Source organism: Herpailurus yagouaroundi, unplaced genomic scaffold, assembly GCF_014898765.1.
Source record: "Herpailurus yagouaroundi ecotype Mexico unplaced genomic scaffold, PumYag 208, whole genome shotgun sequence".
Lineage (NCBI taxonomy): Eukaryota > Metazoa > Chordata > Mammalia > Carnivora > Felidae > Herpailurus > Herpailurus yagouaroundi.
The window spans coordinates 8,091,114-8,117,019 of NW_024412439.1; the positions used below are offsets into that span (position 1 = coordinate 8,091,114).

The 25,906-nt window shown below is 42.9% G+C and overlaps 1 protein-coding gene across 1 annotated transcript in view; it reads left to right on the top strand.

Annotated features, from left to right (window-relative positions):
* LOC121015901 (myosin-8) overlaps nt 1-23,877 on the top strand; it is a 27,793-nt gene extending 3,916 nt beyond the window's left edge. The window contains exons 4-38 of the mRNA XM_040453190.1: nt 547-574; nt 676-784; nt 868-960; nt 1,093-1,156; nt 2,038-2,136; nt 2,228-2,331; nt 2,524-2,662; nt 3,828-3,946; nt 4,037-4,186; nt 4,303-4,473; nt 5,360-5,669; nt 5,780-5,847; nt 7,665-7,752; nt 7,836-7,953; nt 8,331-8,454; nt 8,550-8,686; nt 10,580-10,835; nt 12,731-12,973; nt 13,067-13,243; nt 13,324-13,469; nt 13,553-13,643; nt 13,732-14,121; nt 14,767-14,893; nt 15,466-15,584; nt 15,712-15,908; nt 17,226-17,409; nt 17,494-17,659; nt 17,757-17,881; nt 19,195-19,503; nt 20,219-20,422; nt 21,497-21,622; nt 21,710-21,880; nt 22,063-22,167; nt 22,737-22,832; nt 23,728-23,877. Of these exons, the coding sequence (XP_040309124.1) occupies nt 547-574; nt 676-784; nt 868-960; nt 1,093-1,156; nt 2,038-2,136; nt 2,228-2,331; nt 2,524-2,662; nt 3,828-3,946; nt 4,037-4,186; nt 4,303-4,473; nt 5,360-5,669; nt 5,780-5,847; nt 7,665-7,752; nt 7,836-7,953; nt 8,331-8,454; nt 8,550-8,686; nt 10,580-10,835; nt 12,731-12,973; nt 13,067-13,243; nt 13,324-13,469; nt 13,553-13,643; nt 13,732-14,121; nt 14,767-14,893; nt 15,466-15,584; nt 15,712-15,908; nt 17,226-17,409; nt 17,494-17,659; nt 17,757-17,881; nt 19,195-19,503; nt 20,219-20,422; nt 21,497-21,622; nt 21,710-21,880; nt 22,063-22,167; nt 22,737-22,832; nt 23,728-23,877 (5,303 nt within the window). The remainder of the gene's footprint in view (nt 1-546; nt 575-675; nt 785-867; nt 961-1,092; nt 1,157-2,037; nt 2,137-2,227; nt 2,332-2,523; nt 2,663-3,827; nt 3,947-4,036; nt 4,187-4,302; nt 4,474-5,359; nt 5,670-5,779; nt 5,848-7,664; nt 7,753-7,835; nt 7,954-8,330; nt 8,455-8,549; nt 8,687-10,579; nt 10,836-12,730; nt 12,974-13,066; nt 13,244-13,323; nt 13,470-13,552; nt 13,644-13,731; nt 14,122-14,766; nt 14,894-15,465; nt 15,585-15,711; nt 15,909-17,225; nt 17,410-17,493; nt 17,660-17,756; nt 17,882-19,194; nt 19,504-20,218; nt 20,423-21,496; nt 21,623-21,709; nt 21,881-22,062; nt 22,168-22,736; nt 22,833-23,727) is intronic.
* Nucleotides 23,878-25,906: the final 2,029 nt, after the last annotated feature.

A 25,906-nucleotide genomic window follows, 5' to 3' on the forward strand; every position in this document is an offset into this window, starting at 1 on the left:
CCAAAAATAAATAAACGTTGAAAAAAAAAAAATTAAAGAAAAAAAAATTAATTAATTAATAAAATACAAAAAAAGGGAAACTGGGTGGCTCAGTGGATTAAGTGTCCGACTCTTGATTTCGGCTCAGGTCACCATCTCACGGTTTGTGAGTTCGAGCCCTGCACTGGGCTCTGCACTGACATCATGAATCCGGCTTAGGATTTTGTGTCTCCGTTCTCTCTCTGCCCCTCCCCGGCTCGCGCACACGTGTACACGTGATCTCTCTCTCTCTCAAAAATAAACATTAAAAAAATAAATAAATAAAATAAAATACAAAAGGAAACAGATGATAGCTTGCCTCTTATTTTCACAAATTTTCACAAATTTTACTCCAAGAGCCAAGAGCTATTTGAGGGCTAACTAGAAAACTACATTCATAGGTGACATCTTCAACATGTTAAAAAGAATAAGCTGTGTTTGATCTAAATGGATTCAATAATCTTTATATTGAATGTTCTTGTTCTTGTTTTTGTTTTTTAACTGATGGTCTTGATTTCTCTTTCACAGATCGTGAGAACCAGTCCATCCTGATCACGTACGTGACTTTTTCCTCCTCTGGTTTGTGGTGATTGTCTTAGATATAGACAACATGAGTTGTAGTAGTTCTGTTCTCATCTCTGGTCACTGTGTTGGCAGCGGCGAATCCGGGGCGGGGAAGACCGTGAACACCAAGCGTGTCATCCAGTACTTTGCAACAATTGCGGTCACAGGGGAGAAGAAGAAGGAGGAAGCTGGCAAAATGCAGGTGGGTCTGGGGTCAGACTCAAGATGTCAGGGCTCTCAGGAAGTCTGGAGCCCCGGAGGTGAGGACCGTGCTTGCCTTTGCAGGGGACTCTGGAAGATCAAATCATCAGCGCCAACCCCCTACTGGAGGCCTTTGGCAACGCCAAGACCGTGAGGAACGACAACTCCTCTCGCTTTGTGAGTCTCTTGGTCACAGAAGGCTCTTCTCAGCCCTTAGGTGCCCGAGAAAGCATGTGTGAATTATCATTTCGATTGCATCATTCTGTGCCCTTCAACTTTTTAATACTAAGTAATCTTTCTCTTTTCAAGGGTAAATTCATTAGAATTCATTTTGGTACTACAGGGAAGCTGGCTTCTGCAGATATTGAAACATGTGAGTAATAGGACCACTGAAAATCAAAACAGAGGGACAGGTGACTTCCTTCGCAGGCATATTCAGCAACACCTGGTGTGCACTGAGCCTGCTGCCAGTGTTGCCCATGAGCTAATGGCCAGACTTAGACATAATCCACCGCATGCCCCATCTACCTCGATGCAGACTGATGGTTCCAGAGCACATTCTGAAATTCCTGCCACAGAGCAACTCTGACATTTTTTCTAGGACTACTTACAGGTTCCTATGAGTTACCTATAGGTTTACAAAGCTTCTCTGTGATTTGCTCTTGATCTGAGCTTTGGTAGGTGTTTCTAAGGAGCCACTCACCACAAAGTCTCCCTAAGAAAGGAGGGGAATATTACAAATCAATTATAATACAGAAGTCATGGGGCTCCCATATTAAAAGTTTACTTTTACTAGAGCAGACATGCTTCAGTGTCTGCTCTTTTTTCATTTTAAAAAAAATTTTTTTTCAACGTTTATTTATTTTTGGGACAGAGAGAGACAGAGCATGAACGGGGGAGGGGCAGAGAGAGAGGGGGACACAGAATCGGAAACAGGCTCCAGGCTCTGAGCCATCAGCCCAGAGCCTGACGCGGGGCTCGAACTCATGGACCGCGAGATCGTGACCTGACTGAAGTCGGACGCTTAACCGACTGTGCCACCCAGGCGCCCCCAGTGTCTGCTCTTAAATGGTGAGAAACTTGGGCAGTTGCCGTATGTATTTGGAATTCTTATATGTAACACCAAAAGGATTGACCATCAGGTAGAAATCTCAATGGAGCCAAATATAATGCTCCCAATTTTAGTAAAGACACCAAGGTTCATTTAATATTTCAGCAGTGATTTTTTTTCTAAATATCTATTTCTATTTCCAGATCTTCTAGAAAAGTCTAGAGTTACTTTCCAGCTGAAGGCAGAAAGAAGCTACCACATTTTTTATCAGATCACTTCCAATAAGAAGCCAGATCTGATTGGTAAGAAATAACTTAAATTCACAGATGAACATTAGTATTTTTATTAACAACTTCTAGTGTAAAATGTATACCCTGACTTCTGTGTACCCAGAAATGCTCCTGATCACCACCAACCCTTATGACTATGCCTTCGTCAGTCAAGGGGAGATCACAGTCCCCAGCATTGATGACCAAGAGGAGCTGATGGCCACAGATGTAAGTCACTCACACACTCACACTCATATTCATTCATACACACACACACACACACACACACACACACACTGTAAAAAAATGCATTATGTGTGTGAACAGCCCACTATAGGTGTGGTTACCTTAGGACACAGTATAAATTCTCCAAAATAAGTTAGTTTCTTCTGCCCTCACCTCTGTCCTTTCTCCTGCCAGAGTGCCATTGACATCCTGGGCTTTACTCCTGAAGAGAAAGTTTCCATCTACAAGCTCACAGGGGCCGTGATGCATTATGGGAACATGAAGTTCAAGCAAAAGCAGCGTGAGGAGCAGGCCGAGCCAGATGGCACGGAAGGTACCAGATGAATCTCCTTCTGGGCCTGAATTGAAGAATATGGCGGGGGGAGGGGGGCTATTCTAAACTCACAACTTCATCACAACTGGACTTCTGAAGGGCACATGTGTATTTACACACACAGCATGCTTTCCTTGCCCCCATTCCTTCCTCATGTCTCTGTATCTCCATCATTTCTAAGCAGCCCAAACAAGTGAAAATGAACCCTTATAGGCACTTATCAAGAGATATCTGAGAGCACAACCTGGGGCCAGATCATGAGAGAATGAGACGGCACAGTGCTTCTGCTCTGCCTTGGCAATGGTGGCTTATGAGCCTATTTCAGCACTATCTGGGTAAACTGGTGGCTGGCTATACGGGATCTGCCCAAACATGGGGCTGGGGCTGAAGGATGTCCCTAGACATCTGTATGCATGTGTGTGCTGTCTATATATAAACCCATACACAGTCTAGGCAGTAAGATTAAAATAAAAAAACTGAGAAAGAAAAAAATCATATATTCCACGTGTGGAACATATAGGACCTACCAAGGAAGCTGAAGTTATTTGTCCCCTGAAGCCTTTCCTGACCACTTCAGCTTGACATATTTTCTCCCTCCTCCTAAACTTTTCAGCAGTTACTCTGCACCTGACATATGCCATTTACATTATAGTCACTGACACAATTTTAGAAAGAGACCCTGTAGGGGTCACATGGTGAAATTTAATACCCTCATATTCAGAGAGTGAAACTGAACAAGTGGATTTAAGTTGGGAGGAGCAAAACTGAAATGAGGATCCAAATATTCACACTTTTATCCCTCTCTAACGGTAAATATTAAGATGGATTTATCTTTTCCTTCCAACTACACCTGATGTGTCTGCCTTAAGGACAGAGACAACGGCTTTTGCCTTACATAAAGTGTCACCATAAACACTGGACATATGTTCACTGTTGATGAATTTCTCAAAAGCTACTTGCAATAAATCACCAAAGTCCAGTATAGCCGACCATTTATTAGCGAGTACATGCTCTAATGTACAGAAAGCCTCATCTGACCCTCTACATAATTACTTAAAGCTTTTTTTTATAAAGAGTAAAGAAAATTAATTACATGAAAATAGAAAATTAGCTGAAAGAGGATATCCGCTATTAAACAACATTTCTTGAATTGTGTACTCTGCAGTTGCTGACAAGGCAGCCTACCTCCAGAGTCTGAACTCTGCTGACCTGCTCAAAGCCCTCTGCTACCCCAGGGTCAAGGTCGGCAACGAGTACGTCACCAAAGGCCAGACTGTGCAGCAGGTAAGTGAACGGCCTCAATGAATCACACACATCCCCAGCCTTCTCAACACGTCTTTAGTAACGCCAACAATCATTACTCTGTCCACGAAGGTATACAACGCAGTGGGCGCCCTGGCCAAGGCCGTCTACGAGAAGATGTTCCTGTGGATGGTCACCCGCATCAACCAGCAGCTGGACACCAAGCAGCCCAGACAGTACTTCATTGGGGTCCTGGACATCGCTGGCTTTGAGATCTTTGATGTGAGTTGTTGGAATAAGCGGCCTTATTTAGGCCCCTCCACTTCGTGTCTGCTCTGCCGAATTCCCCCTGGGTTTCCCAAACTCACTTGAGCTCTTTGGTGTTTGCAATGCCCTAGTTCAACAGCCTGGAGCAGCTGTGCATCAACTTCACCAACGAGAAGCTGCAACAGTTCTTCAACCACCACATGTTTGTGCTGGAGCAGGAGGAGTATAAGAAGGAGGGCATCGAGTGGACGTTCATCGACTTTGGGATGGACCTGGCTGCCTGCATCGAGCTCATCGAGAAGGTTCGTATGACTTGTAAAGAAAGGCTGACTGCAAGGACAACCCTCCCAAGTGTCTGAAGCAATTCTAGAAAGTATCACTGTGATCTAAATAGATGGATATCAGAATTCCTCTTTAGAACGAACTCCCTCTTTTCAACTTTTACATGAGAAGGATCAGTGTTTAGTTTTGTTGTGTTCTGAACAGTTTGGTTCTAACAGCAACGCAACCCGGTTTTTAAGCAGCTCTGAGAACTCAACTGAGGTGATGTGCTCTACTACCAGAAGTACCTCATTAGTCCTCAGTCTACCTCTGCTATGATCCCAGGTGTCAGCAGCAAAAATAAATCTTTTTTCTAGATAAAAAGTAGTACACATGTAACCCAGCTAAGGCCTGTATGAAAGGTAATCTGTTCACAAGTCAAGAAGTCCAATTACTTATGCTTTCCCATAATCTATCTTTAAGGACATTAAATACAGAAAATGTCTTAAATAAGGTTTGGGTTATTTATACTATTCAATTACTGCACCTAAAGGAAACATCACTCTAAGTCAGTAAGTCCTTTACGTAGCAAAATAAAACAATGACAGCAGATTAATTCAGTCAATAGGCAAAAAGTGTGATGATACAGAAGATTTTAACAAACTGCCCAGACGTGCTCTGCTGACATTTGGAGTCTGAATTCAGCTATTCTTTTAACTGAAAATGTTGCTTTGGATTGAATATGGCAAGGAATGGTGAAAACATCATTCTAGTGATAACAAAAGGACTTCTTTGTGAGCTATGACCCTATTTTATTTTACAGATTTTTTAATTGGCAGTCCTAATAATTTAATCAAATAAAGCCACGATGTCTGTATCTTTTGAGAGAAGGCAGGTTGACACTAATATCCACCTTTCTGAATCCAGCCACTGGGCATCTTCTCCATCCTGGAGGAGGAGTGCATGTTCCCCAAGGCCACGGACACCTCCTTCAAGAACAAGCTGTATGACCAGCACCTGGGCAAGTCCGCCAACTTCCAAAAGCCCAAGGTGGTCAAGGGCAGGGCCGAGGCACACTTCTCGCTGATCCACTACGCCGGCACCGTGGACTACAACATTGCCGGCTGGCTGGACAAGAACAAGGACCCCCTGAATGACACCGTGGTTGGGCTGTACCAAAAGTCCGCAATGAAGACTCTGGCCAGTCTCTTTTCCACATATGCTAGTGCTGAAGCAGGTACTTTCTGTGCCTTCAATCTATATTAAACCTATTCCCCCAGAATTTCCATACAACATTCCAGCCTCTAGGATTCTACTTTAATTGATGGGTTTTTCTTTCTACCGCAGACAGTGGTACAAAGAAAGGTGCTAAGAAGAAGGGTTCCTCTTTCCAGACTGTGTCAGCCCTCTTCAGGGTAAAGTACAAAGTCCATCCCAAAATCCTATTTTCTTTTTTTTAATGTGTTTTTTTTTTTTTTTGAGAGAAAGAAAGAGAGAGAGAGAGGGAGAGCAAGTGGAGGAGGGGAAGAGAGAGAGGGAGACACAGAATCCGAATCCAAAGCAGGCGCCAGACTCTGAGCTGTCAGCACAGAGCTCAATGCGGGGCTTGAACTCACAAACTGTGAAATCATGACCTGAGCTGAAGTCGGACCTTAACCGACTGAGCCACCCAGGTGCTCCTCAAAATCCTATTAAGTTTCTATGAATTATCATAATTACAAGGTTTGAAATAAATTAGAACGGAATAGAATGTTCTAATATTCTCTTATCATGGTAGAACCAACGCAAAACCACTCTTACAGGGTCAGATGCTTTACCCATTATCCCTCATTATGATCATCTGATGTACTGAGGAATGCCAAAACATCCTTAGAAGCTTACTTATTACATAATCAGGCTGATTTTTAAAGAAGCATAGCTGAACTTCAAGGCTGTCCCTAGGGAAGCCGTATCTTTATTCTACTAATGTTGCCCTTTGAGATGCTCCCGAGTTCCTGTTTGAGAAGGAACCAGAGATACACTCTTTAGGACATCCCTCCACCAAAACACATCTTCATCCTCTGATTTAATTTTTTGTAATGGCTGGAAATCATCTAAAGCCAAGCCTAGTGATATATGGATGATTAAGCTTAGAAAATATATCTTGAGATTAAAATAACAACAATTTTACTACAAATAATGTGATTTTGTTAGGTAGCTTAAAAACTGTCACCTCCAAAGGGACGTGTGTGAAATGTTCTGAATTAATGACTGCTTTGTCAGAATCTGTATGGCTAAGTCTCATTCCTTTCAAAACTAAAATGAGGATATAATCCATGACTGAAACAGTAAAACCAGCCTGTCCTTTTTCTATCAAATTGCATTATCTCATGGAGGCTCTTGCTTCATCAACTCATCCTTGTATGTATCTTCAAGATTAGAAGCTCACAGTAATTATTTTATTTCTGAATAAACGAGACATGAAAGAAAAAAAAAGCCACTCTGCCTTCTCAGAGTATACCCAAGAAATATTTACATGTGAGTTTCCTATAGTTGAGTAAAACATCATCATCGGTCATAAACAGTTATTCAACTTCTGGAATAAGTCCTTCCAGATGCTTCAGACCATGGATCATTCTTCCTATGCACCCGAAATCCACCTAAACAAGGTTATATAGTCTCTGGATTTTAGACTCTTCAAAAAAAAAAGACAAAACAATACAAAACAAGAAGTCACAGGTCCCAGGGAATAATAAACTTGAGGAAGGAATGGCTAACCTAGGTTACCACTGTAAACTACTACTGTGAAAATTACCAGCACTGAGACAGACGGAAGAGGACTTAGAGGTAATCTCAACTCTTCAGATTAAGGCCCAGAGAGTCGAAAGGGATTTTACAGAGTCAAGCAGCTCATTAGCTGGCAGAACGAGACCACAGTCTTTTGTCTTCTGATTCCCAGTTGAGAACAATTCCTATGCATCAAGGCTACTGGATTTGCAGCTTGTTTATAAGGCAGACCCTAGATGTTATAAATGAATACCTTTACAGAGCTGCATTCTTCCCAGCACTTTGACCTGGTGGTTATTTGGCAGGCTAGAGCTCTTGAGACGTTTAAAATACAGAGCAATCGAAGCCTAATAGGCTAATACCTAACAGTTAAGAGAGTGTCTAGGTTCAGTCCAAATAATTACCAAAAAAAGCAATCTTAAATAAAACTTCCTCATCAAGAACTTCCTTCTGTCTGGTTTTCTAGGAAAATTTAAATAAACTGATGACCAATCTGAGGAGCACACACCCTCATTTTGTACGGTGTATCATTCCCAATGAAACCAAAACTCCTGGTAAGATATAAGAGCATGAAATAATCAAACAGGCACAAGTTTGAAAATGGACTACCCAAAACTAAGTACTCTTCTATTTGCAGGGGCCATGGAGCATGAACTTGTCCTGCACCAGCTGAGGTGTAACGGAGTGCTGGAAGGCATCCGCATCTGCAGGAAGGGATTCCCCAGCAGAATCTTATATGGGGATTTTAAACAAAGGCCTGTCTCTCTTTGTTTGTACTTTACTGCATGCTGCAGACCATTCTGTCACCTTAACTGTTGTCCTCTGTGTCTCATGTACCCTGTGTCTCATGTACCCTACTCAGTGAATACTGTAAAATTAAGAAGTCAAATAATATAGTCCCGTGGTAGCAGGGCAGGAGAACAGTTCAAAGGGGTGGTATTTCTTACAAACAGGAAGGAGGCATGCATTAGGCAAAAGAAAAATCACATGGTTTTACTGTTGGAACTTAAAAGGACATGTGGATTTTCTACTTTTACTTTTTCTCTGATTTTTGTTAATGCTTCTTTTTGGTGTCTCAGTTTCCACATATAATCACACCTCCCTAATAATTCTTTTCTGTTTCACTGAACAGATACAAAGTTTTAAACGCAAGTGCTATTCCAGAAGGACAGTTCATCGACAGCAAGAAGGCTTCTGAGAAACTTCTCGCCTCTATTGATATTGATCACACCCAATATAAATTTGGGCATACCAAGGTATAGCTGTTATCTATGCATACCTGACCCATTCCCTTCACCATTTCTGCATCTTCTGTACTATGGGGATGACATGGGATTCACTTTTCCTCCAGGTGTTCTTCAAAGCTGGCCTTCTGGGTCTTCTGGAAGAAATGAGAGACGAAAAGTTGGCCCAGATTATAACACGAACTCAAGCTGTCTGCAGGGGATTCCTAATGAGGGTAGAATATCAGAAGATGTTGCAAAGGAGGTAAAAGCCGTGTAGATTATCAGAACTGTAAGATCCCTTGGGGACTATTACTCAGTGTTCTTTCTTCATTAACTTTCATTTTGTGGCTGATACGTGCTTCTCACACAGTTCAGAACTCACTCCTACAACACATCAGCCTTTGCTTAACCCCTCACATTTGGGACTCCTTCCAATTTCTCCTTTTCCATCCACCTCACATAGACCTGCCAGAATACTCGGCAATAAGTACCATTTTCATCAGGCCGTATCTCCGTCTGTGGCTCCCATTTCACGTCAAATCCAAGTTTCCCTGCGTGGCCATCGAGGCTGTCTCTATTCCCCACTGCATCCGTCATCCCCAGCCACACAGCCTTTTCCAGCCAGACTACACAATTCACTTGTCTGTCTTCACGTTTGCCCCAGCCTTTTCCCCTCATCCTAATTTACCTACTTACCAATTCAGAACATGCACTTCTTTCTCCAATAAACCTCGTCCAGCTTGCTCTACCCAGCACTACTGTGCTCCCTACCACCGCCCCCACACACACATTTTGCGTTCATTTTGCTCATCTGTGCTTATTTGGATTTGCACTGTAAGTGTTCCCAAGCCTTTCCCATATGTCTACATTATGGCTTCTGCATGGTATTTGCCTTCTCAGAGTCATGGTTCTTGTAATTTGCACCTATACAGAAACAGAATTTACATTTTAATAATAAAGAGGACTACACATTGCTACAAGGTAATCAAACCTTGTTTTGTCTATTGCTACAGTCTGCAGAAGGGATATCTTTTATTACTATTTAAAATTTTATTTAAATAAAACAAATTTGAGTGCTCAATGCATACTAAATCCCCTGCAGAAATTAACAATTTAAACAACTAACAATGAGAGGCATTTAAAAGAATTTGAGAGGGGCGCCTGGGTGGCGCAGTCGGTTAAGCGTCCGACTTCAGCCAGGTCACGATCTCGCGGTCCGTGAGTTTGAGCCCCGCGTCGGGCTCTGGGCTGATGGCTCGGAGCCTGGAGCCTGTTTCCGATTCTGTGTCTCCCTCTCTCTCTGCCCCTCCCCTGTTCATGCTCTGCCTCTCTCTGTCCCAAAAATAAATAAAAAACGTTGAAAAAAAAATTAAAAGAATTTGAGAAACATCAGTACATTGTCTGAAGAAGCTAACAAAAGTTGATGAGTGGATAATTCAGTGGTAATCAAAACAAGAGGAGAGGCTTCAAGAAAGACAGGCCACATCAGAAGTTCACACAGCGGGGAAACGCAGAGAGCACCCTATGCCATCTTACAGCTCACATCTCTGTGCCAGTGGCCAAGCGGCACACTCAGCTTACAACTGCCACGCCCACTCCCAAATCACTAAGACTGTATATCCAAATGATCTTAAATTGGTATGTGTTGCTCATACCTGCAAAGTATTCCCACTTTAAGGTCAGCTCCTTTGCTAGCGTGGTCAGGTCTTAAAAACACAGAATTAGGGGTGCCTGGGTGGCTCAGTTGGTTAAGCGTCTGACTTCCCTCAAGTCATGATCTCACAGTTTGTGAATTCGAGCCCCACGTCGGGCTCTGTGCTGACAGCTCAGAGCCTGCAGCCTGCTTCGGATTCTGTGTCTCCCTCTCTCTCTGCTCCTCCCCTGATCACACTCTGTCTCTCTCGCTCTCAAAAATAAACATTAAAAAATTGCTTTTAAAAAGAACACAGGATTATTCGGTATGAGCAGTACACATTAGCAAAGTGGTTAGACGGGGAACCAGCAGGAGTGTTTGTGTGTATATATAAAGCCTGCGTATAAATCATCTCTACATACGGGATCATTACAAGGGGAATTTCTGTGGAAAATACAAAATAGCAACAGTGACGCTGCCTCTGACGGATCAATCTACACTGATATTTTCACGTCATTTCAGAGAAGCCCTCTTCTGCATCCAGTACAACGTCCGCGCCTTCATGAACGTCAAGCACTGGCCCTGGATGAAACTCTTCTTCAAGATCAAGCCCCTTCTCAAGAGCGCAGAGACCGAGAAGGAGATGGCCACCATGAAGGAGGAGTTTCAGAAAACCAAAGACGAACTCGCCAAGTCAGAGGCGAAGAGGAAGGAACTGGAGGAAAAGATGGTCACTCTCTTGAAAGAGAAAAATGACCTGCAGCTTCAGGTTCAATCCGTGAGTACTGTGTATTTGGGATACACCACGTTATGGAAGCGTTTCTGGAAGGCATAGATACTTTGGATTTACAAATAGCTTCATCTTTTTTTTTTTTTTTAATGTTTTTATTTATTTTTGAGAGAGAGAGACAGAGACAGAGTGTGAGAAGGCGAGGGACAGAGAAAGGGAGACAGAGAATCTGAAGCAGGCCCCAGAATCTGAGCTGTCAGCACAGAGCCCACGAGCCATGAGATCATGACCTGAGCTAAAGTCAGACGCTTAACCTACTGAGCCACCCAGGCGCCCCACAAATAACCTCATCTTGAAAGAGAAAATCTCAAGTTACTGTTTTTAGCATTTCGCTTACCTTTCAATAGTCCTGTGAGGAAGACACAGCACAATGACTTCCAAATTACAAATGGAAAAGGGAAGACTAAAGCACGTATTCAATAACATCACAATTTTAACAGCCACAAAGGAAGCAGTTTAAAGCGAAAACTCAGTCAATATTTTACCCACTTGCCCTGCAGGCTTCATCCCAGCCTCACAAGGATCATCCTATTTTCCGAACGCAGTGTAGGAGATTGTATTGAAATGAAAGAAAAATCATTACTCTTATTTCTCTCCATCCCTACTGAGATTTAGTTCAATAAACCTGTTTGCAGTTACCTGAACTGAGTAACCGTAGTCTAAAGTAGAGCCAAGTACCCTCTGCGATTCTTCCTTCGATAGAGACCCCGAGTCATTAGACTTCCGTTTATTATCTCAGGAAAGAGTTGTAATCAGGGTGGGGGACAGTTCCGGGCTCTGACCAAATGTAACTTCCCATTTCCTTGGACCTAAAGCCCACCAATGTCATGAAGAAACCTAAAATCGTTAAGCTATTTTTAGCTTTTCTTTCTGATAACTTCGCTTACATGAAGGTTACCTTTTCCCAAAAGCACAAGATCAAAAGCCTCTCCATCTTAACCTCTCTTCGCAGTTATCATCATCAGTGAATAAATATTTATTGAGTGCATCACTATTAAGAATAACAGCAAAGGAACGCTGGGAAGTCCCCATTATCATCCACTTAAGTGTTTAAACTAAAAAACGTAAGGTATGAACAAAACCAGCACTGAGTAAGAAGTTAAAGAAATTCCCCGGGCTAGAGTAATCTAATAAGGCTGAGCTGATTTTTATTTGAGACCCTTAGTCACTCATAAAAAAAATGTGTGGAGCTATATAGTGCCTCAAAATTGCATGTTCTTGTATATTCTAAAATTCACATTGAGACTAATAGGTGTTCCATACAATGGAAATGAAAATTGTGGACAATTACAGCACTGTTAGGGACTATCAGGAAGGTTGGGAGTGTGTGACAAATGGTGCATGGAAAGGTATTCATAGGCATAAAACTGTTTAAGTTCTTTTTCTTTTCCTTTCTAAATCCAGTCCAGCAACTAGCTGTTTGAGGTGAGCAGAGAATGATCAAAACCAAATTTAACCAATCTAAGTCACAATCTTTGAATATTATAGCTAAAGTGTTCCTAGTGATCATTTATTCCCACTCCCTCAACTCCCTATGAGAAAAGTGAGAACAATAGAAATAAAGCAATTTGCCTGAGTTCATCCATACGGAGGCAATACTGAGATAAGAGCTCAGGCTTCCATCGGCCTATCACTCTTTTAGACACTACTGTGTAGTCAATTGCTTCAATACAATCATTTTTCAGGTTAATTTGCTTCTAAATCTATAGTCTCACTTTTAATTAGCTGCATTTCTCTAAGCCATGTAATAATGTTCAATTAAGTTCAATTTACATTCATACTGAAAGAATCACCAGAATTCAACAAACACTACTACTTTGTGCAAAGAACAAGTTCAAAATCAGTAACAAGTTCTCTAAATATCTTAATGAATCCCTCTACAGGAAGCTGATGCCTTGGCTGATGCAGAGGAAAGGTGTGAGCAACTCATTAAGAACAAAATCCAGCTGGAGGCCAAGATCAAGGAGGTGACTGAGAGAGCTGAGGATGAGGAGGAGATCAACGCCGAGCTGACGGCCAAGAAGAGGAAACTGGAGGACGAGTGTTCAGAGCTCAAGAAAGACATCGATGATCTTGAGCTGACCCTGGCCAAGGTTGAAAAGGAGAAGCATGCCACAGAGAACAAGGTATGAATCACACTCTGTTCTACCATATCGAGGTTCTGCCAGCTTAGTAAACCTGCTTTAGAGCAGATACCATTTCTTCTTTAATTTTTCAAGGTGAAAAACCTCACGGAAGAGATGGCAGGCCTGGACGAAACCATCGCTAAGCTGACCAAGGAGAAGAAGGCCCTCCAGGAGGCCCACCAGCAGACCCTGGATGACCTGCAGGCAGAAGAGGACAAGGTCAACACGCTGAGCAAAGCTAAAACCAAGCTTGAGCAGCAAGTAGATGATGTAAGTGTGGTTCTGATATCCATGTGAAGGATATTTTTAAATACACTTTCAATGTTTAACATACTTTCCTTTCTCATTAGCTTGAAGGGTCATTAGAGCAAGAAAAGAAACTCCGCATGGATCTAGAAAGAGCAAAGAGGAAACTGGAGGGAGACCTAAAATTAGCCCAAGAATCCACAATGGATGTAGAAAATGAGAAACAGCAACTTGATGAGAGACTCAAAAAGTAGGAACTCCAGAAAAACATCCTCTGTGGTATCATCTTTCAATTCCTAGGAGTACTAATATGTCTCATTCTTTTGTCTGAAGGAAAGAATCTGAAATCAGCAATTTGCTAAGTAAAATTGAAGATGAGCAGGCAGTAGAAATTCAACTACAAAAGAAAATCAAAGAGCTGCAGGTGAATCATCTAGCCTCCATTTGTTTCTGTACCCCCAAAGCCCCTGAGATTGAGATGAGTTTATGTTAATGTATGTGTGTCACCCCAGGCCCGCATCGAGGAGCTGGAGGAGGAAATCGAGGCAGAGCGGGCCTCCCGGGCCAAAGCAGAGAAGCAGCGCTCCGACCTCTCCCGCGAACTGGAGGAGATCAGCGAGCGGCTGGAAGAAGCCGGCGGGGCCACTTCCGCCCAGATCGAGATGAACAAGAAGCGGGAGGCCGAGTTCCAGAAGATGCGCAGGGACCTGGAGGAGGCCACCCTGCAGCACGAAGCCACGGCGGCCACCCTGAGGAAGAAGCACGCGGACAGCGTGGCCGAGCTGGGGGAGCAGATAGACAACCTACAGAGGGTCAAGCAGAAGTTGGAGAAGGAGAAGAGCGAGTTGAAGATGGAGATCGACGACCTGGCCAGTAACATGGAGACCGTCTCCAAGGCCAAGGTACCAAATACCATCTACAAATGATGGAAATTAATAACCTGTAACAACACTCATTGTTCTGTCATTAAACATTGTTTGCCGGCAGCTTACAACGATAATATTTCCTAATATTCTAATATATTCCCTTCTACTTCATTTTTGTCAGTACTTAGTTATGACCCCTTAAGACTATTGCAAAATCCACGTTAAGCAAGCATCAGTATCAGTGGGATAAATGAACAGGCTCCAACGATGACCACTTCAAGGACATTTCCACACTCATATTTGAATCCTAGCCTGTCCCATAAAGTTGGTGCCATAACTTCCTACTCACACTTGACTTGAATTTATTCACTCTAAAAGTATTTTAAGAATCAAGTTTTAGGGGCACCTGGGTGGCTCAGTCGGTTAAGCATCTGACTTTGGCTCAGGTCAAGATCTCACAGTTCATGAGTTCAAGCCCTACGTCCCCTGTGCTGACCACTCAGAGCCTGGATCCTGCTTTGGAGTCTGTGTCTCCCTCTATCTATGGCCTTCCCCTGTCCACACTCTGTCTCTCTCTCTCAAAATAATAAACATTAAAAAAACCTTTGTTTGAAGAATCTTTTTTTTTTTTTTTTTTAACTGCATTCAATGTCTCACCTTTCACTGACACATGTCCTATAGGGGAACCTGGAAAAGATGTGCCGCACTCTAGAAGACCAGGTGAGTGAACTTAAGACCAAGGAAGAGGAGCAGCAGCGGCTGATCAATGACCTGACGGCTCAGAGAGCGCGTCTGCAGACAGAAGCAGGTGGGGGACTTTTCCTGAGCCCTGAAACTACATACTAAATAAAAGTGATCCCAGAGGTGGGGCACCTGGGTGGCTCAGTCAGTTAAGCGTCCGACACTTGATTTCGACTCAGGTCATGATCTCCTGGTTCATGAGTTCCAGCGCGGTGTCAGGCTCTACGATGGCAGTTGTAGAGCTTGCTTGGGATTCTTTCTCTCCCTCTCTCTCTCTCTGGCCCTCCCCTGCTAGCACTCTCTCTCAAAATAAATAAACATTTAAAAAAAAATTTTTAAGTGATTCCAGGGGTTCTGAATAAACAGCATTACTCTCTCCCATTTTAGAGGGGAATAAACGAACTGTTGGAATCTGCTGAGCAGGTCAGAAAGAATACAAAGGAAGAATGAGCATAGTAGTTTGTTACACTCCTGTGGCATTTCTGCTGCTTAACTCCAGTTCTAACCAGTGCTATACTCATAGTTAGAAGCAGATAAAGTATATACTTGATACACATATATAAATATATACAGATACATAAGAAAGCTTGAGCTTATTTTTATGCCATTAACAAATTCATCTACTTCTCTTGTTCTTAGGTGAATATTCCCGACAATTAGATGAGAAAGAGGCTTTGGTCTCTCAGCTCTCAAGGAACAAACAAGCATCTACACAACAGATTGAGGAGCTGAAACATCAGCTGGAGGAAGAAACAAAAGTGAGTTTTACCAAAGGTCTTCTCGGCTAAGCAAATCTAAACACGTCCAGTTAGGTTCTCCTCTGGGTATGTGAACTATGTAGCACTGAATAAACGATTTTAAGTCACTGAAATGGTACTTCCACAGGCCAAGAACGCGCTGGCCCACGCCCTGCAGTCCTCCCGCCACGACTGTGACCTGCTGCGGGAACAGTACGAGGAGGAGCAGGAGGGCAAGGCCGAGCTGCAGAGGGCGCTGTCCAAGGCCAACAGTGAGGTGGCCCAGTGGAGGACCAAATACGAGACAGACGCCATCCAGCGCACAGAGGAGCTGGAGGAGGCCAAGTATGTGCTGTGAACGCTGGGGGAAGAAAACGACATGGTTTCCTAGCTGCACAACTCAACAACTCCCAGCGACACTATGATGATGTTGATGATGATAACATAAGGGTAACAGCAGATGTGAAATTTACTGACTGCACACTATGTGTCAAGTACTATACATATGTCAGCTCATTTAGTATCCATGGCAACATCATGTTTTATGCCTATTTTACAGACAAGGAAACTGAGGCTACAAGAGGTGAACCAACTAACCCAAGAGCACACAATTAATAAATGGTACAGCTAGGATTAGAACCAGATATTCTGATTCCAGAGCCCACCTTCTTAAGTACTGTAATAAGAAGACATAGCTGGAGGCCACCAAATTGTACATAATGTCCACAGTTAGTCTAAATAAAATAAAGCTTTAGTCTGTGTACAGACCAAAGGGGACCTTCAATGTTTATTTATTTTTGGGACAGAGAGAGACAGAGCATGAATGGGGGAGGGGCAGAGAGAGAGGGAGACACAGAACCAGAAACAGGCTCCAGGCTCTGAGCCATCAGCCCAGAGCCCGACGCGGGGCTCGAACTCACAGACGGTGAGATCGTGACCTGGCTGAAGTCGGACACTTAACCGACTGCGCCACCCAGGCGCCCCAGCCAAAGGGGACCTTCAAATAGATCTTCTTGGACTTCAGGGCTAAAGGCTTTTCTGTACCTTAAGTATGTAGAGCTGGCAACACTATAGGGAATGAAGCAAGAATGTAGGCAATTCAGAAGGAAAAATTAAACCTGCCTTTGCTTAAACAGCATGAATTATTCTGATTTATCCACCAATTTCTTTCTCTGGTGAGAATTCCAAATATGTACTAGAAGAAACTAGCTATTTTTCTCTGGGGATAAAGTACATAAAATGAAACAGAAAGGCTGAGAAAGCAAATGAATATGCTCAGTACATTTCTGCCCGGTAAAACACCTAGTTAGCCTGAAATCCTTTTTGGAAAGAGATGAGATATATAAATCAATCACCAAAATCGTCCTGGATAATCATTTTCTGCAACCATACTCAATCAGAAGTCCTTAAAGTCCTGAATCACTTACACAGTAAGACCCATATAATAGAGTGCTAACAGCAGCCTCTAAGAACTGAATTCCGTTGTTTACCACTTTGGACCTTTTCATACAGCAACAATCTAGAAAGCAGTTCTGGCTGCCACAGTTCGGATGACCATACATAATGCACCATTATAGAAGCAGGGCTGAGAAGGGGACCAAGGAGGTGATCACCTGCTCCTGTTCTTGACCACTATCCTTAATTGCTTGGCTAACTTTTCAGGAAGAAGCTGGCCCAACGTCTGCAGGACGCCGAGGAGCACGTAGAAGCGGTGAACGCCAAATGTGCCTCCCTGGAGAAGACGAAGCAGCGTCTCCAGAACGAAGTGGAAGACCTCATGCTCGACATGGAGAGAACAAACGCAGCCTGCGCGGCCCTGGACAAGAAGCAGAGGAACTTCGACAAGGTGGCCCAGACTGCTGAAACTTCATCAGAGTTTTACTTGGCCTCCCTGTATTCTTGCAAAGGCTGACAATTTGCTGCTTTTCAGGTCCTGGCAGAGTGGAAACAGAAGTATGAGGAGACTCAGGCTGAACTTGAGGCCTCCCAGAAGGAGTCCCGCTCTCTCGGCACTGAGCTGTTCAAGGTCAAGAATGCCTACGAGGAATCCCTGGATCACCTGGAAACCCTGAGGCGAGAGAACAAGAACTTGCAGCGTGAGTGCTCTTGAACTTCTGTAGTTCCAACAGCCATGTTAAGACCCTTCCATGCCACACCAGTCTGACCACCTCTCCCTGGTCTATTCACCCACAGAGGAGATTTCTGACCTCACGGAGCAGATTGCTGAGGGAGGGAAGCAAATCCATGAACTGGAGAAGATAAAGAAGCAAGTGGAACAAGAGAAATGCGATATTCAGGCTGCCTTAGAGGAAGCAGAGGTACATATTATGATGTGTTGGGGGGCGGGGATCAAAGACATGGGTGAAAACACCCAAAGCAGGCAGTGGATCCATTATCATGCACACAATCTTTATGAAGGACAATTTGGCGATAGTTAGCAAAAGCTTAAAAATGTAATACTATGGGGGCGCCTAGGTGGCTCAGCTGGTTGAGCGTCCGACTTTGGGTTAGGTCATGACCTTGCGGTTTGTGAGTTCGAGCCCCGCGTCGGGCTCTGTGCTGACGGCTCAGAGCCTGGAGCCTGCTTCAGATTCTGTGTCTCCCTCTCTCTCTGCCCCTTCCCCATTCATGCTCTGTCTCTCTCTGTCTCTCAAAAATGAATAAATGTTAAAATTTTTTTTTAAATGTAATACTATGACCCATCAATTCTGTATCTGAGACTCTATCTCAAGAAAATGATCTTAAAAACACAAAAATGTGCAATCCAAGAACAAAGATGAAGCAACCAAGGAACATCCATATGATGTAATTCTATGCAACCCTAAACATAATTAACATGGGGAAATATTTATGGTAGACAATTTTTAAAGCAACACACATCTGAATACACACTATAATGTCATCATGCAGAAATACATAGAAGTAGGAAAAAAGACTAGAAAAAATGTACCACAATAAGATGGTTATGTTTGGGTGGGGGGCACAATAGGAGGTTTTTCTTTGTTTTATATATTGCCCCATTTTCTGCAGTGAACATACACTTTGCAATCAGAAAAACGTATGTTTTAAGACTGAGAATTTCTACAACAAGAATTCATACAGCACACATAAACATTTTAATGTTTAATGTTTATGACTGAGAGGCGCCTGGGTGGCTGTGTCAGCTGAGCATCCGAGTCTGGATTTTGGCTCAGGTCATGATCCCAGAGTCGTGGGATCAAATCCTATGTCAAGCTCCATGCTGATCATGGAGCCTGCTTAAGATTCTCTCTCTCTCTCCCTCAGCCCCTCTCCCCCACATGCTCTCTCTTTCTCTCTCTGAATAAGATAACACATGGAGAGTTTATGTTTATTACATGAGTTTAATCATATAGGTTTTGTTATTACTCCTATGAATAATATTTATATACCGCTTTACACTTTACAAAGCACCTTTATTACAGAGCTACCCTATACAATCTATGACTGAATAAACAAAAAAAAAAATGATGTACTTAGCAGGCTCCTGGAACTGCTGTATTATACTTTGTAAACTCAGACAACTGACATTAATAAGAGTTTGGCTCACAAGGAAATATACTCCAAATATTCAAGTTACTTTCCATTATTAATTGATCACTGTTTTGTTAAGGCATCTCTTGAACACGAAGAGGGAAAGATCTTACGCATCCAGTTGGAGTTGAACCAAGTCAAGTCTGAAGTCGACAGGAAAATCACTGAAAAGGATGAGGAAATCGATCAACTAAAGAGAAACCACATCAGAGTCGTGGAGTCGATGCAGAGCACCTTGGATGCTGAGATCAGGAGTAGGAACGATGCTCTGAGAGTCAAGAAGAAGATGGAGGGAGACCTCAATGAAATGGAAATCCAGCTGAACCACGCCAACCGCCAGGCTGCAGAGGCCCTGAGGAACTACAGGAACACCCAGGCCATCTTGAAGGTAAATGGGTCCCCATTAACAGCTAAGTCAGGGAAATTATCTGTCTTCCATTCGGCAAAACATCTTTGTGCTAAACAATCCAGTTTTTTCTTTTAACAATTTATGTAGCTCACAGTATACTGATAAAACCAAATATAAATTAAACATTATATGTACATATACAGAGAATATATTTTTACAGGAACATTATGTAAAAGAACAAACAGAAGCCCAGAGATAAGCTTTGATATGAGAGAAAATGCAAGACTTTGGTACCAATAAGCCTGAGGTTGAAGCTCTTTGTTACTTACTGGCTGCCTGACTTTAGGCAAATTATTTAACCTCTCAGAACGTCTGCTGCTTCTTCTACAATATAAGAATGAAAATACTCATACCTCATAGAGTTCCTCTGAGAATCAAATGAGATAACAGATGTCAAGTACTGGGTAGAACATATGGAAAATGCTCTGTAAATGATAGACATTAGTTACTCGCACATGAAAAAATAACCAGTCAATGGCATAAATAGAATGAGAATCTGTCTCCTGATAATTCTCTCTCACCTAAGCCGGTGACATCACCATTTGCACGCTCAAATGACAGAACTGTCATCTCCTGCTCCTGGCACCAGTAAGTTCTTCCAATTCATCTCCTGGAATGTTCACGTCCTCTTCAGAGTGTCTAAGGTTTTGTTTTTGTTTTGTTGTTTTTTTTTTTGTTTTGTTCTACTTAACAGGACACCCAGCTGCACCTGGACGACGCGCTCCGGGGCCAGGAGGACCTGAAGGAGCAGCTGGCCATGGTGGAGCGCAGGGCCAACCTGCTGCAGGCTGAGATCGAGGAGCTGCGGGTGACCCTGGAGCAGACGGAGAGGAGCAGGAAAATCGCAGAACAGGAGCTCCTGGACGCCAGTGAGCGCGTCCAGCTCCTCCACACCCAGGTAAGGCCTGCACAGCAAACAGATGCTGGTATATTGTTAGGTGATGGATAAGAATTAAAGTATGGAAACACTCCATTCCTGTAAATATGTGTATATGTATACTAAAAAAAAAAAAAAAAAAAAAAAAAAAAGGATGCAGGATGTGCTCTAAAATGTTAACTGCAAGTTATCTTGGAATGAAGGGACTGTAGGTGACTTTTTGGTGTGTGTTCCTGTCTTCTTTTTTTAGGTTTTCTACCAAAAAAAGGAGAGAGTTTTTATAAAAGCAAAATTGACTCTTTAGACTATTTTGAAAACCATGATGCAGAATAAACTTGAATAAAGATATCTGCTAACTCCCAAATCCAAAAATGTTCTATGTAGTGTTTCTCATCAGGAGTACTTCTGCACTTAACATTATTGTGTTTACTGGCCTTGTGTCTTGCAAGACATTGCTGACTTGCCTGGACATCAAATGCAGTAGCACCTTGTAGTGATTTTGACAAGCAAAATTGTCAAAATTGACAAGCAGGCCAAGAAGGCCATCACTGATGTGAGCAGAGGGCAACAGGATGGTGCTCAAGCAAAATTATCTACCCCCAAATGTTCCCATATGCCTGTTGAGGCAGTACTGATTCCCTCCAAGAACCATTGGGTTAAAATTTTAATAAAATGTTTTCATAAAACTAATTGAGTATTCCCCCAGGGAGCAAACCATGAAAGTTAACAGAGATCCTAACTGAAAAGCTCCCAATGCCAGGCACTCACAAAAAGAATCTATTATTTTCTAATATTTCCAACCTTTTAAGGATAGAATACTAGTAATGTCTGTTTGAAATATAATTAAAAGATAATTATAGGAATTCTTAAATCTCAAAAGTCCTTATGCATAAATTAGAAAGCTACTGGGACAGTGGTGGGGGAGGGGAGTGTTCCAACCTTTCAAATGATTAATACTTTCCACTGAACAAATATTTAAAGTTTAGTAAACTGTTGCCATCAGGTCCCCTGCACAAGCCAACAAGGAAAACATATGTAAAATCCCATGATGGCAGACAGCAAGTCTTGTAAACTTCCATTGACTATTTTTAACAGAACACCAGCCTGATCAACACCAAGAAGAAGCTGGAGACAGACATCTCCCAGATCCAGGGAGAGATGGAAGACACTGTCCAGGAAGCCCGCAACGCAGAAGAGAAGGCCAAGAAGGCCATCACTGATGTGAGCAGAGGGCAACACGGTGGTGCTCAAACTTGAATCCTGATGCGCCCGCCCAGCTCTCAACCGGTTTTGTTTCACTGCTAACAGGCGGCCATGATGGCCGAGGAGCTGAAGAAGGAGCAGGACACCAGTGCCCACCTGGAGCGGATGAAGAAGAACCTGGAGCAGACGGTGAAGGACCTTCAGCACCGTCTGGATGAGGCTGAGCAGCTGGCCCTGAAGGGCGGGAAGAAGCAGATCCAGAAACTGGAGGCCAGGGTGGGTCTCTCACTCTCTCTGAATATGAGAAGGGGAAAGGGCACTCCATCTACCCTTTCTCCCTACATAGTGATACCCATCTTTGTCCTCACCCTGAGGACATCCACCCAGTATCTTCAGCAGGTCCTGAGCTAATCAATATCCTTCAAGATTGGCTATATTCATATCTTTCTTGGTTGTAGGTACGTGAACTTGAAGGAGAGGTTGAAAATGAGCAGAAACGTAATGTAGAGGCTGTTAAAGGTTTGCGGAAACATGAGAGAAGAGTAAAGGAACTTACCTACCAGGTAAGGGGAATAACTTTCTAGAATATCCAGACTTCCTGCTCAAAGGAAAACTGACAACTGGCAACTATTAAAGTGGTATTCACAAATAGATACACATTAACCTGATATATAAATTAAGGGGTAAATGCTACAACTACTTATCACAGACCCTTTCCTAAGCCGGGAAAATCATGGAGGCCTTTAGAAAATAGCATCCAAGAGAAAAGAACACAGGTTTTAAAGCCAGATAAACTGGGTATTCATCCTAATTTGACCTCACTTAATTTTTGAACTTGGGTAGGTTACTTAACACTCTAAACTTTAGTTTCATTACCTATAAAACAGAGTAACAGCATCTACTCTCCAGAGTAGGGAGGTAAAGATTAAAGAACATGTGTCTAATTCCCTAATACAGTGCCTGCACAGAGTGGACACTTAACAAGAATGGCTACTGTTAACAGTATGGAAGCCTCAGCATGGACCAAGTTTACCCCAGGCCCACCTGCCATCATACCAAAGTGATTTACTTTACCACCTGTAGTAGGCTTATTTCACTGTGCTGAATGCAGATTGTTTTTTCAAACTCCCAGACCGAAGAAGACCGCAAGAATGTTCTCAGGCTGCAGGACCTGGTAGATAAACTACAGGCAAAGGTGAAATCGTACAAGAGACAAGCTGAGGAGGCTGTGAGTATCCTTAAGCCCTTGAGGGAAGAAGAAAACTTATTCTGAGGTAGAAAATGAATAAGACTTCAAAAGAAGAGGTTTTTATCATTAAGCATTTGTAAGGGTTGGGGGAGGGGGAAGAAAGTTCCAAATAACCCACCTTACTTGATAGCTGCAAAAAATATACCAACACAACTCTGTTCCATGATAAATACTCCTCTTCCTCTAGAAATGCAAAAAACTAAGTGTTCTCAAGAGCCAAACATAAATCTTGTACCCCAACCGACTTGTTCATGCACTACCACTATCATCAGGGCCCATCTCTCCACTGCACCGTGACAAATAAAGACAAGCGGGAAGACCCTCCAGCTTCACTTTTCCTGATTATTCCCCATTCTTCTAGACACAGTGCAGTAGGTAGGAAGCGGGCAGGAAGTTAGGAGGGGGAGGAAGGAAGGAAGAGGCTCAAATGGTAATAAGTAAAACCAATATATGCATGCTTCTTCCCAGACCCACTTTTTCCCTTTCTCTGTATACCAGAGTCAAAATAAATGGCCAAATTTGTTAAGTGAGGTTGTCCCAAAGTTAAAATTTGACCTTGCATTTACTTACTACACCGTCAGGGTATGTGGCTCTCCTCCTCCCTTCTACCCAACTCATGCATCACAAACAGACTTCACATACACCTGGGTTTGCCATACCAAGGTTGTCCCTTCCACTTCAAATGTATTTCTTTCATTCTTTAGAGTGAAAAGAAAAATGTAATTGAAGTTACAAGTTCTGTCCAGATTTTAAGTCAGACGTGGCAAACAGACCATAAGAAGGAAATATCTGGGTTGAGTAGATAATCTGGTTTGGTGACAAGTGCAATGAGAACCACAAAGTCTCATTCTCACAAGTTTCTCTTTCTTCTCAGGAGGAACAATCCAACGCTAATCTTGCTAAATTCCGCAAGCTCCAGCACGAGCTGGAGGAGGCCGAGGAACGCGCTGACATTGCCGAGTCCCAGGTCAACAAGCTGCGGGCAAAGAGCCGGGAGGTCCACACGAAAATCAGTGCGGAGTGAACACAGCTGCCTGATCCTGCCAAGGGGCTGAAGAAATGCACAAAATGTGCTATTCTGGGCCACTTGGCTATGATGTTTATTTTTCTTTTAATGTTGAGTAAATAAAAACTCTAGTAAACTTATAAATTAAACCATACTGTCATTATTTTTCATTTGCAAAATTATTTACTCTCAAATACAGTTCTCACCTAGCTATTTTTTTAATATGATATATGGCTTTGCAGAGCATTCAATTTTTTATACCTCCATCAGCACTCACCTGCACCCCACCCCCACAAGTATCTTTTGCGGGACTTGGTTTTATTAAGACTCTCTAGATTGTTACAAACTACTAAGGAAAATACTCCCCAGGGCTGCCTCTGCAGACAGGATCCATTCACTGATCTACTGCACAAGTAGTTACTGAGCATCTACTCTGTGCCAGGCACTGTTCTTTCCTGTGTAGGTACAACAGTGAGCAAAGAGAGTTCCTGCCCTCTGGGAACTTACATCCTACAAGGATAAAAAGGCAACCAACAAATAAGAAGGCATGTAACATGTCAGACAATAAGTACTAGTGGGAAATAAAGAAGTAGAGGGAGGCACTACTTTGTAGAGAATAGGCTTCTCTACAAAATTAGACACCGGAGGGGCGCCTGGGTGGCTTAGTTGGTTAAGCCTCCGACTTTGGCTCAGGTCATGATCTCAGAGTTCATGAGTTCGAGCCCTGCATTGGGCTCTGTGCTGACAGTGAGGAGCCTGCTTGGGATTCTCTGTCTCCCTCTCTCTCTCCCCCTCTCTTTCTCTCTCTCTCTCTCTGTCAAAATAAATAAACTTAAAAAAAAAAAAAAAGACATTTGGGAAGAGACCTGCAGGAACCAAGAGAGTAAGCCAAGCTGAGTATGTGAGGTCAGAGTATTTCCAGACAGAGGGAAAAACAGAAAAGGCACAGGCCCTGTGGCAGGGGCAGGTTAGCATGTCACAGGGGCTGGAGGAGAATGAGCAAAATAAAGAGTTATGACATAAGAGAGGAACCAGGGGCCAGATCATGTAGGGCCTGAGGGCCTGAGAACTTGTGTCTTTATTCAGAGTGAGATGTCAAAGCTTTGGAGGATTTAAGTAGAGAAGACATATTAACACACATTTTTAAAAATAACTCTGGCTGCTGCATTGAGAAATAGACTGAAGAATGCAAAGGCAGAAGCTGGGAGACTAGTGAGAGGTCTAGAGTAAAATAAAAGATAACAAATGACCATGGCTTAGACTGGAGAAACAGCATTGGGAAAATATTAGGGTGGGGGATTCTGGATGTATTACGAAGGTGACGCACAAGGATTTTCTGACCAACTGGATGAGTGAGTCAGAGAGAAAGCAAGGAAGAAAAAAAAAACTAAGAAGAGAAAAGAGGGACAAAGGATACAAGAAAAAAGTGGTGCAGTGTAAACAGTAGGAGTCTGGTCGTCAGAAAGAGGGAAGGCAGCAGAGCAAAACTGGTGATCAGGACCATGATCTATTTTATGTCCTCCTGTCCCTCCTGCAGCATCTACTTGCCCCCAGCTCCCAACCCTGTCATCTTCAAACCTTTACAGCATAAACTGTACAGCCTATGATCTCAAATATGTCTCAAATTACTAAAAAAGTTTAAAATTTAAAAAAAATCCAAATAAATTTTCTTCAAGAAAATTGTGGATCAAGGAGAAACCCAACACTACAATCACAAAAACTTCCAGAAATAAACATAACAGTAAAGCTTTGTGACCCTGGCTTAGGCAAACAATTCTTAGTTACAACACCAAAAGTACAAGCCATGAAAAAAAAAAAAGTGTACTTCATCAAAATGTAGTTTTTGCTCTTTGAAAACATGTTTTAAAGAGAATGAAGGGGTGCCTGCGTGGCTCAGTCGGTTAAGTGTCCAACTTGGGCTCAGGTCATGATCTCACGGTCTGTGAGTTCGAGCCCACGTCAGGCTCTGTGCTGACAGCTTGGAGCCTGGTGCCTGCTTCGGGTTCTGTGTCTCCCCCTCTCTCTGCCCCTCCCCTGCTTGTACTCT